The 12090-nt window shown below is 44.8% G+C and overlaps 1 protein-coding gene across 1 annotated transcript in view; it reads right to left on the bottom strand.

The window, feature by feature from the left end:
- Window positions 1-1195: 1195 nt before the first annotated feature.
- chmp2a (charged multivesicular body protein 2A) overlaps window positions 1196-12090 on the bottom strand; it is a 16138-nt gene continuing 5243 nt past the window's right edge. Inside the window, exons 2-6 of the mRNA XM_020519666.2 lie at window positions 10962-11143; window positions 9359-9538; window positions 6458-6588; window positions 5853-5914; window positions 1196-3844 (exon numbers count right to left, since the gene is read on the bottom strand). Of these exons, the coding sequence (XP_020375255.1) occupies window positions 3726-3844; window positions 5853-5914; window positions 6458-6588; window positions 9359-9538; window positions 10962-11129 (660 nt within the window). The 5' untranslated portion in view covers window positions 11130-11143 and the 3' untranslated portion in view covers window positions 1196-3725. The remainder of the gene's footprint in view (window positions 3845-5852; window positions 5915-6457; window positions 6589-9358; window positions 9539-10961; window positions 11144-12090) is intronic.

Genomic DNA, 12090 nt, shown 5'->3' with positions numbered 1-12090 from the left:
TGCCAGGACAGGTTTTTTACCTCCGTCCAAAACTCGTTTGGAGATCGCTCGTGCAGTGCAATGCTTGCTCAGTTTGTCTGGTTGAGCACTCCTCATTCAGAGCTGAGACAGAGTTAAGCTGAGACCAAGCCACACACTCAGCCCAGGCAGTGAAAAATGGTCACCACTAATTCAATATTCATCTGATATTGCTCCACAGCTTTCTTTGCTGTGTTCAGCAACTTCCAAAATATCACGGGCAATTGAACCAATTTATTTTTAGGTACAGTGACTTTCTAATTTGCACCAATGCTATTATCTTCTCAGACCCAACCCAATACTGTTCACCCACTCCTCTTCCAGTCCATATAGACACAGAAGTTTACAGCATGGAAATGGGCCCGTTGGCCCAACTTGCCCATGACACCAGTCTTCATAACTAAACTAGTCTCACTTGCCTGAGTTTGGTCCATATCACTCCATTCCTAGCCCATCCATGTGCCTGTCCAAATGTTTCTTGATGACAAAATTGTAGGCACCTCCACGATTACCTCTGGTAGCCCATTCCAGACACTCACCACCCTCTGTGTGAAAAAAAAATTTGCCTCTCTGGACCCTTTTGTATCTCTCCCTTCTCACCATAAACCTACGCCCTCTAGTTTTAGATTTCCCTACCATGGAGAAAAGCTGATGTCCATCTACCTTATCTATGCCTTTCATGATTTAATAGAACTCGATAAGGTCACCCCTCGGTCTCCTACGGTCCAGGGAAAAAAAGCCTATCCAGCCTCTCCTTATAACTTAGACTTTCCAGTCCAGGTAGTATCCTAGTAAATCTTTTCTGCGCTCTTTCTAGTTTAATAATATCCTTTTTAAGGTAGGGCGTCTAGAACTGCACGCAGTATTCCACATGTGGCCTCACCAACGTCTTGTACAGGTGCAACAAAATGCCCCAACTCCAATACTCAATGCTCTGACCAATGAAAGCTAGCAAACTGAAAGCCTTCCTCACCACCCTGTCTTGCATGTGGCCCCACTTTCAAGTAGTATGAACCTGTACCCATAGATCACTTTGTTCTCTATCACTCCCCAGAGCCCTACACTTCCCATGCTATTTCTCATTCTGCCCTCTTCAGTGGCAGAGTGGACTTTCTGGGTCCTAATTATAATTTCAAACGAGTAACATCCAAAGAGAGATTCGGTAAAATTTCAGAAATGACTAAACACTGCATAATTTATTGTGACCAAAAGAAAAATAGGATTGTGCATAGACAAACAAAAAGAAAACTTCCCCAGTAGAAAAGCACCCTGCAAGAAAAGTAATGTAGTGCACTTTGCCCCATCTTCCAGCTCCTGATAAAGGTGAATATAATACAGTCATATCGACTGGCACTATTAACAGTACATGGAGTTTTACAAAAAGTGCATCATAGCAGCCGTTTACACAGAAGGCATCTTGCGAGGTTTCATTATTAAAACAGAAATGCAGGGTTATAACTAGAAGCAGTTGCACTCCCACACATTACAATCAACTCAGTGTATGAGGCCCATCAGCACGTAACTGTCCTCTTCACATTAGCTGAGATTTGAGGGATTGGCTATGTGCTTCAGTGACTGGCTACAGACTTCCTACAGTGCCTCCTTGCCCCATAACTCTCTCCTAGGTACTCTACTGTACAACCTGAAGGGGAGCGTGGCATTGTACTGCTCTCATTCACTCAATCAACCATTAATACTTTACAGTCCAAGCTCTTAAAATACAGCTATAATTGACGCCTTGTGCAGGTGTAGAGGGGAGGTCATCCAATGCTTTATGGGTCCTGGGGCATGACAAGCAACCTTTCCCCTAAACTGGTTCAGTTCAATGTCAATTTACTGAGGGTAAAGCTGAAGCCAAATGGCATATTTCCTCCCCAACACCACTGCCTGCAGGTTATATTGCCCATTGAAACAGCATACAGTCTGGACTAGCTACTCTGAAACCCATTCATGCCACCTGCTTTTGCAGGGTTTAAAAGTATAAAGGGCAAATGGAATACAGAATGCACTCCACAGTATGGTGAGGTGATTCAGGGAAGTGTCCAGGAGACCAGTCAACTCCTTGACACTAGCCACAGACAGCAACAACTCCTTCGGATTACACCCTGTTCAGTTGGTCAGTCAATAATAAAAAGGTGCAATGCATTTGCTGCAGTCCCATACTCCAGGGAGCTCAGGCCAGTCTCTCTGCTGTGGAGAGTAGGGGCCCCCAAATTTTCACAGCAAGCACTCATGGGATGGGGCAGTGGTTGTATTGAACAACAGACAGAGGAAGTCCCAGCTCTAGCATAATGACAAGGCGGCATTTCACAGACAGTCAAGCTCAGACACTCTGATCTAATTGCACAGCTGACCGATTATGAAGAAAGGAAATCATTCTTGCAGGTGGTTTGGCATGACATTCTTCCATTCAATACCAGTCAAGCCGCTGTGATGTTACAACCAAATGGGTGAAAGTGCAGTTTAAGAACGGGGCATAATTCGACCAGGATAGAGAGGCATAATTCGACCAGGATAGAGAGGCATAATTCAGGCCAAAGTCAAAGACAAATATTCCACCCTGCCATTTATATGGTCAATACTCCCATGTCAAGTCCAACATTGGAAATCGCCACCTGTCATACTGCAACTACTGTATCTGACCAAAGGTGGCACTATTACAGGAGGATATAATTACTGTGACACGTTTACATTGGTGCATCCCACTATAAACTCTAATAGTAACAACCTGATGCACAGCAATGGACAGATCGGCACCAGACTACAATCATGCTCTGGGCTTACTGCACACACCTTTATACAAATCTTAAGAAATAAACATTTTTAAAAATTGTATGGGGGTAGTTGGTGGGGGGGAGAGGAAGAGTGCCCAACTGCTGCCCAGCAATTTGATCAAGCTACGGCTGGTAGGAGCTGTACTCCTGGATTCACCACACCTCGACAGGTAACGCCACCTTCAAGAGAGAAGGCTCTGTGGCACAGGCGGCAGTAGCAGAGGTTCAGGGTTCACTGTGGCGTTAGAAGCACATGGGCAGAACAGGAACTCCAAATCTACACCATGGACGAGAAGGTTTATCAGTGCGATGTGAAGCAGCCCACGGTTTGTCAGTAAGTCACTGGAGCTTTGCCATTTCCACAGGGCCTGGCAAAACATCATGGGAATCAGATTCCCTTCCCGATAGGGACATCGTGGCGCCATGCCTCAAATAAAATTAAAGACAATCCCATGTACGTACACAATTATGTTATCTTCTGATTTACCTCCAGTGCCAGTTTAAATACTCCCTTAGGGCAAAAGGCTTGTGTGGGGTTAAAGGTCAGAACCTTATGCTCTGCCAATTTGGTGGTTATCAACGCCCAAGTGGCAGAGGGCCATCAACAGACAATACAAAGGAGGGCAGGAAGAAGAAGAAAAAAAGTGCTTGCAAACAAGATCTTAACTGCGTTTAACAGCAGGTTGCCCTGTATCACCAGCCTGGGTTTTGCTCGCTATGTTAGTAGCATTGCCACTCTGTGCTATCAGACACGGGCACAGCGTAGAGGAGATCCTGCAGAATCCAGCTGCACAGTTCGGTAATCATTCCATAAAACAAAATGAAAAAGATAACTAAATCACTATTTCTCTATATAGAGTGGGTAATATTCCTCCTACCCCAACCCCCAGTTTAAAATATGAACACAAAGAAAAGGAAAAATCATCAACTCCCTCAGTCTTTACGGAGGTTTTTAAGCCGTTTCTCCAAGTCGGCGTCTGCATCTTCCAGGACCACAGGCTCTGCTTTTTTCCCAGCAGCAACACTGAGTGACGCTCCAGTGCTCGGAAGGTCTGTCAGTGAACAACAGGAGAATGAGAGATCTGACATAACACATTTGGCGCATCCGAGTTGACTTTATTCACACAGTGCCTCGAAAACACAACAGGGTAGAGAGCCCAGCCAGGCAATTCACTGGCAGCGCATTCTGCCTCTGCTCCACTCGTACCTGCATCGCAGACTAACGTCTACATTTCCCCTAACGGACCCCTTTTTAAGACGGAGTTGAGGAGAATGCTTCTCTCAGAGGGTTAAGGAATTCTTTTCCCCGGAAGCTGCATCTTTACATTTATTCATGGAGAAGGTAAACAAGGGTTATGGAGGGGCAGGTTGTTGGGGGGGGGGGGGGGGTGGGGAGAGCGAGCGAGCGAGCAATTACAAAGCAAGCTATTAGAGAGACAGAGCAATCAGACAGGAGACCACGTTCCCTCCGAGAAGCTCTAGACAAGTCAATCAACATACCAAGAATGGCTTCAACTTCGAGGGTTACAGGGATATGATGGGGGGGTGCTGCATCTAGGTCAGATGCTTTTCAGAGGGTCAGTGCACTCAATTGGACCGAATAGCCTCTTCCTGCACTGTAGGGATTCTATGAATGGTCAGTAAAGAATGGAGACAGATTGAAGGTGATCAGTTCAAGCCCTGCAGTAATAATGAAGTGACAATTTTGGAGTGACATGGTGGCCACATAGTTAGCACTGGTGCCTCACAGCGCCAAGGACCCAGGTTCCATTCCAGCCTCAGGTAACTGTCTGTGAGAAGTTTGCACATTCTCTCCATTATCTCTGCGCGAGTTCTCCCTGGGTGCTTCAGTTTCCTCCCACAGTCCAAAGAAGTGTAGGCTAGGTGGATCGGCCATGCTAAATTGCACAAAACAGCGCCCCTAACAGTACAGAGCTCCCTCAGTACTGCACTGGAGTGACAGCCTTTGTTTTGTGCGCTCAAAGCCTGGGAGTGGGCCTTGAATCCAGGATTGAACCTTGTGGTTGGGAGGCGAAAGTGCTACCCACTGAGCTACAGCTGGCCTGTGGTTCCATCGTCATATAAAATAATATACTTAACAGACACGTAAGGAAAGATAAGGGCAGATAACCAAAACCTTGTTCAAGTGGCAGGTTTTAAGGAAGGTTTTAAAGGAAGGAAGAAAAGTGGAGGGGAATTCAAGGAGGGAATTCTGGGGTTTAAGGCCCAGGCAGCTGAGGACAGAGCTGTCAATGTTAAAGCTTACAAAGGCAAGAATTAGAGAAGTATAGATGTCTCCACAGTGAGAGGCTGGAGGAACAGTACAGAGAAAAGGAAGAATGAGACTACAGAGGGATATGAAGACAAGGATTAAAATTTGAAGAATTGAGGTAGGTCAAAGCACAGGCAACTTGTTAGATAATACACTCATCTGAGACGTCAGAAGTTCGTGGGGCTTAGGATACCCTCCAGACAGCTGTGCCTACAGTTCAGGCTGATACTATTAATGCACATACTGAGAACGCGCTGTGCTGTCAGAGGTGCCAAATGGCCCCTCAGGAGGATATAAAAGAACGCACAATTATTCTGAGAAGGGCAGTTCTCCCTGGTAGCTCTCCACCAGTATCAAATGAACTATCCATTTCTGGAAGCTTGCTGTGCACAAACTGACTGTTGTATTTCTTCTGTCAAAACAGCGAGTTACCCTTAAAAATGTACTTCATTGACCGTAAAAGGCTTTGGGGTATCCAAAGACCAGGAACAGTGTTCTGCAAATACAAGCTTTTCCTCCTCAAAGACCCAGTGACACACTGGAACTCTGAGCAAACGTTATTTGCTCCTTCAAGACTGCTGTATTACTGTCAGTAAATGATGCACAGAGATTCAGACAATCTCAATGACTCTGTCAGTGACATCCTTTAACACACAAACACAGGAAACCAGCATCTTCTCAGAAACGGTTCACTTGCGAGACAAGCTGTCTCGATAACGCTACACCAATGTGTTATCGAGCAACATGTGAAAAACACAATCTCTGTTGCTGATTATTAAGATACTTACTGGACAGTTCGTCAGTCAGGTTCAAACCAAGTTCATCTAGCACTTGAGAGACAATGGCATCGCTGTAAAGGCAAAACAGAAATCAGTCCACTGCCCAACAAAAGAAACACTGCTATATTCTCTTCATATTAACCAGAAACAGGTCAGCCAATGAGGGGCTGAAGGTCATTAGTTCAAGATTGGGGTTTGGCTTTCTGTTCCTAGAAAGAGAGAGGAGAGTCGGGGGGAAATGATCACATCTAACACCTGACAACACTTCATGAAGTCTGGATTTCCAATCCCCTCAGCTTGAAGCACTACTTCCTGACATCAGCTTGGCTCAAACCTTAAGGCGTTTCCCCTTTGGTCTAGACCCACACACCAGAGGAAATGTTTTCTCCCCACCTAGCGTATCAAATCCTTGAATCACCTTAAACCCTTTAACCAGATTGTTCAAATCCCAATAGCTCCAGGATTCTGGCACAGTTGGTGAGTGGTCTCTCACACACACACAACTCCCACCAAACACTCAAAGCAGAAATGTGAATGCTGGAATAGGCTCAAGGGGCTGAATGGTCTGTTCCTAACTTTCCAGACCTCATTCCCCTGAGACACCCTTCACCAACCTCTCTTCCTCATCGTCTTCATCGCCCATGGCATCATCGATAGCATCATTCATCATTTCCTCTTTCATGTCCATAATTTCTGACTGCTTCTCAAACTCCATCATGATCTTCTGAATCTGAGGCAGTTTCAACTGCAAAACGAGTGATAAAGCTCAGTAGCTGCAAGTGACAAAGCACCCAGGTACCCAACACCCCTCTCATTCAGTCAAAATATTTGGTGACACAGTTTAGACTACGCACTGTCGGAAAAGCCCCTCACAGTAAAATAAAAACTTTTAAGGTTTAAGATACAGTCACAATTGCAGCACCTGACCTTTCACTCAAAGCAAAAAAGCTGAACGTACTGGATACTGAAAAGACAGGCGAGCTTTTTGATGATAAAACACATTTTTCACTGGAGCGTAGGAGGCCGAGAATAGATAGGGTTAATGGTAGGTGTCTTTTCTCTAGGGCAGGGGAGTTCAAGACCAAGGGGCATATTTTTAAGGCAAGACGAGAGTGATTTAATAAAAGCACAAGAGGCAGTTTTTCTTTTACATAGAGGGTGGTTTGCATGTGGAATGAACTTCCCAAGGGATACAGGTATGGTTACAATGTTTAAAAAACACTTAGAAAAGTACATGATTAAGAAAGGTTTGGAGGGATATGAGCCAGGAGCAGGCAAATGGGACTAGTTTAGTTTGGGATTATGGACTGGTTGGACGGAAGGGTCTGTTTCCATGCTGCATGACTATGATGCTATAACTCAGCTGGTCAGGCAGCCACATGGAGGGAGACAGTGCTTGAAGAATATAAGATGCTAAAAGGGATTGGCAAAGTAGACGTAGACAGGATGCTTCCTCACGTGGGAAAACCTGGAACGAGGGTCATAGTTTTAGGCTGAGGCACAGCTGATTGATTAATTCTCTCAAAGGGTTGTGAATCTGTGGAATTCACTACACTGCAGTGGACTCTGGCAGGCTATGTAAGTTTAAGGGTGAAGATAGAGATTTTTAATTAACAATGGTTATGGAGAATAGGCAGGAAAGAGTTGAGGCCGAGGTGTGATAAGCCACAATCGTAATAAATGGTGGAGCAGGTTCGAGGACCGAATTACCTACTGCTGGTCCTGGTTCTTAATGTTTCAGATCAATACATTTCCAAGCAGAATTGCTCCCAATCACCTGCTAAGGTTTCGTTTTCAACTTTTTCATGTTTAGCTTCAGATTTATAGTGTCTGCAGGATTTGAATTTAATCCAAAGTGACTGAGATCAATACAACAATACATACAAGAGTCACATCCCTTTTTTTTAAAAAATTGAATTCAAATTCCACCATTTGCCATGGTGGGATTTGAACTCAAGTTCCCAGAACTTTACCTGGGTCTCGGGATCAATAGTCTAGTGATACTACCACTAGGCCATCTTCCCCGCAGCATCCACACAGAGAAAATAATTGAATAACTTGGATGCATCTGATGTGGAGTTTTCATTTCAGTCATTAACCCAGGGTTTCCCAAAGGGGGGGTCAGGAAACCAAGTGTTGAAATTTTGGGGTTGCAAGTTCCGAAGCAGAATGACCATCACCACGAAGCTCTGACTGAGTGCACACCTCCACTTGTAGACAGATCTGGCCTATCGCAGAGCACCCATCTCCACTGCTCTCGTTGAGGGATCATGAAAATCTTCGGGCATCGAATTGGGTCATGGTGGCAAAGGTTTGGGAAAGAATTGTCTCAGAGATAGTAGGAACTGCAGATGCTGGAGAATCTGAGATAACAAGGTGTAGAGCTGGATGAACACAGGTCTAGGCCCGAAACGTCAGCCTTCCTGCTCCTCTGATGCTGCTTGGCCTGCTGTGTTCATCCAGCTCTACACCTTGTTATCTAAGGTTTGGGAAACACTGCCTTAACCCAGCTTTTCTGTTCACAAATGCTGGTAAATCTTTACTTCCAGCATTTTTCAGCACTCATTCCAGGCAAGACATTTCAATCGTTTGCATCCATGTAATTCATGTCTGAGTGAACATCACTGGCCCACAGTGAACGTCACTGGCCTCGTAATCCAGAATCCCAGGGAAATCAAACTAAAGAGAGGAAACTCAGCAGCAGCTGTGCCTTAGAGAAACAGAGTGAACACTGAGTCCAATGACTCCTCTTTGGAACAGTACTTGAAATGCTATCTCTGTTTCTCTCTCCACAGTCACTGCCAGATCTGCTGAGTTACTCCATCACTTTGTTTTTAATGTCAGTTTTCCAGCATTCGCAGTATTTTGCTTTTATTTCAACAGTCTGTGGACATGGGTTCATTCCCACCATGGCAGACTGTGAAATGTGAATGGAATAAAAACATACTGGAAAACAAAACGAGGTAGCTATGTTTGACTGTCATTAAGAACTCATCTGGTTCACACATGCCCTTTAGGGATGGAAATCTACCGTTACTATCTAGTCTGGTCTACATGTGACTCCAGACCCACAGCAACATAGTTGACTCTTAACTGTCCTTTAGAAAATTCATAATGAACAAGAAAGGCCAGCCTAGCCAACAACAATCCGATCCCATGAACACATTGCAACTCAAGGGTTTATGAAAACACAAATCTAAACATTCCAGTACTATGTCTACACCTCCTTCCCTCCCTGCATCTCTCTCTCTCTCTCCTTTCCCTTTCTGCCCCAACCCAGCATCTGCCTATCATTTTAGTCAGCCCACAATTTCCACAACATTCACGGTCCTCCAAGGGAACTTCTTTTCTGTGAGAAACGAATGGTGTACAATAATTACCAGCTCAAAATCGCCAAATTTTCAGCACGGAGCATGGCAAATTCGCTTCTATATAACACAACAGTGGTGAAAACTGAACATATATGCAATGCTGCCCACTGCAGCAGTATAGAAAAGTACAGGTGGCCACCTCACCTGCTGATTCATGGTGGCCATGGCCTTGGAGACACCCTTCATGGCCTGAGCCATGGTGTTGTTGGACTTTAACGTCTGAATCTTCAGGGACACAGCTTGGATGTTCGCCTTCATCATGATGAATTTCTTCACGTAGCGTCGCGTTCGCACCAAGTCTTTCGCCATTATTTTAACTGCATCCTAGTGGTTGGTAAAAAGAAACACCCATTGAGCAAAGTCTCGAATGACTCATAGTAACAAAGGAGGCAAACAGGTTTAAACTGCACCGGGACAGGCCTTTCAGCCCAATGGGTCTGTGCTGGTGTTGGTGCTCCATTTCAGCCCTCCTCCAACCTACTTTTTCCTCAATCTATTCACATATCTTTATACTCCTTTCACCCTCGTGACCTTACCCAGCTTCCCCTTAAATGCATCTCTGCCATCCACCTCACTTTTACTGCCTGTGGTAGTGACTTCCACGTTCTGCTCTCTGTGGAAAGATGCTTCTCTTGACATGGAATTTTTTTTGATGATTATTTTACTCCGAGGGCCTCAGACCCTTTCAGACTCTCAAAGGTCACCAGGTAAAGGGACCCCAGCCTTATAAGTTTTCTGTAGTGTACAAATCTTGCGCATCATCATTACGGCTCCTGTAATAATTCACACAATGCTTCGGTCTCGATCTGACTGTGGCCTAAATTCCACTAACTTTACTCGTTAGAGTTCTATTCCAAGTCTCACACCACCAACTTCTCCACTGGTTACTTGCTTCTTGAATATATACACACATTAAAGTCCTCCCCAAATGATCCTTTCAGCAAATAACAATTACCTGTGTCCTAGATCCACATAGTCTCAGACATCCCTGCCACAGTTTACGGGATAACAACTATCAATTGTTGCCACCTGGCTCACTAATGTCCACTGACCTGTGTGCAACAGACCACAGCAATTAGCGGGGCCTTAACAGCTCTCTGAATGGCAAACCACTCAGTTCAAGGACTGTTGACAATTGGACAACAAATGATGGCCTGGCCAGCAATACCCAGATCACATCAAAGAGTAAAAAGAAAAATGCAGCATTAAATTCACAAACTTAAACTACTTACAACTTCTAAAGGGGGCAAAGAACAGCACTCTATCCAATTGCGAATCAGTTCTCTTCCCCTAAATAAACAGCAAATTTTTAGCATAACCAGCGTCATCAGGAGGGAAGATTCCCCATGACAGACACTTTTTGTATAATCCCACAGGATTAACATCAAGTACTACAGCATTTTCCAAACCCATGACCATCTCCTTCCAGAAGGACTAGGGCAGCAGATACATGAGAATACCAGCCCCTACAAGTTCCTCTTCAAACAACTCCTCATCCAGACTTGGAAATATATCGCGATTCCTTCAGTGTTGCTGGGTTAGAGTCCTGGAATGGTACCGTGGAGGTACTGACAGCATATGGCTTGCAGTGGTTCAAGAAGGCAGCAACACCCACATCTTATGATTTTTTTTTAAATTAAGTGATTACCAAGACATGTTCACATAACAATACAGATCACCACAAAGCAAACTTATATTTCCATAATCAAAATCGACCCTCCACAAGAATTCCTCTTTGCACACATACCATCTGTCCTTGTTTTGCCATTTTCTTGATGTCTGCGATGATTTTCTTCTCCTGCTGTTCCAGCTTCATCTTCTCCCGGTCCAGCTCCCTCATGGCTCGATTCAGAGCTCGCTGGTTTTGCCGGAGCATTTCCTCCGGGGTCTTCCTCCTCCCAAATATGGCATTCATGGTGATTCACTGAGCTGAGGAAATCCAGTGAGAAAAAGTCAATACAATTAACCAGGAAACTCTCAGAGATAAAAACCACTGCTCTCACACAGCCATCTGCTGCGACGATGCCAGTGGACTGTCAGTACCTCAGCCAAGTGGCAGGAGACATTAGTCAAACACAAGGAATGGGAGAAAACAGAACCTTCCGTAATATCCTGTAGCACTTTTACAGCTAATAACCTACTGTATGAAACAAAGGTCCCAATATGCACACAGCAAGCTCCCAGAGATTTTGGCCATTACCATGTTAACTTTTTTTTAAGAAAGTAAAAGCCAAAAGAAATGCGGATGTTGTAAACCAGAAACAAAAACAGAAATTGCTGGAAAAGCTCAGCACGTCTGCCAGCATCTGTGGAGAGAAATCAGAGTTAATGTTTCGGGTCAAGTAATCCTTCTGCAGAGTTCTGTTTTTGTTTTTTTTTAGAAAGAGATGTTAGTTGAAGAGTATATATTTCCAGGATATCAAACAGAATGCATCTGTTCTTTCTTGAAACTGTGCTGAACCCACATTAGTACTACCCCACTTTGTCACCATTGATCTCATAATAAACAAATCTGATCCCTTTCACCAGCTTCAACAGGTCATTTGGCCCAGTCAGGTCTGTTCTGCAAATTCAAATCAGGGCATAGCAGATAAACTGCCTGATACGAACCCTGACAGCAAGAAATGGAACAGGAGTGGGGAGTTTGCTTTACCACCTTTCATAGAGGGCTCGTGAATGAGGGAGGGAGGAGTTGTTAGAGTGGGAGGGTGGAGGGGTGAGAAGGGGGATAGGCGATGGGAGGGAAGGGTGAAGTGCAGGAAGTGGTGGAGGCGAGGTTTGGTGAAATAGGTGGTGAAAAGGAGTGAGGAAGTGGCAAAAGCAGGCGAGGGTGGCAGACAAGGGTGAAGTGGCACAGTGTGGGGAGAGGGGGTGGG

This window comes from Rhincodon typus, chromosome 37 (assembly GCF_021869965.1).
Source record: "Rhincodon typus isolate 14 chromosome 37, sRhiTyp1.1, whole genome shotgun sequence".
In the NCBI taxonomy this organism is placed as follows: domain Eukaryota; kingdom Metazoa; phylum Chordata; class Chondrichthyes; order Orectolobiformes; family Rhincodontidae; genus Rhincodon; species Rhincodon typus.
This window is presented reverse-complemented; position numbering and strand designations above follow the sequence as displayed.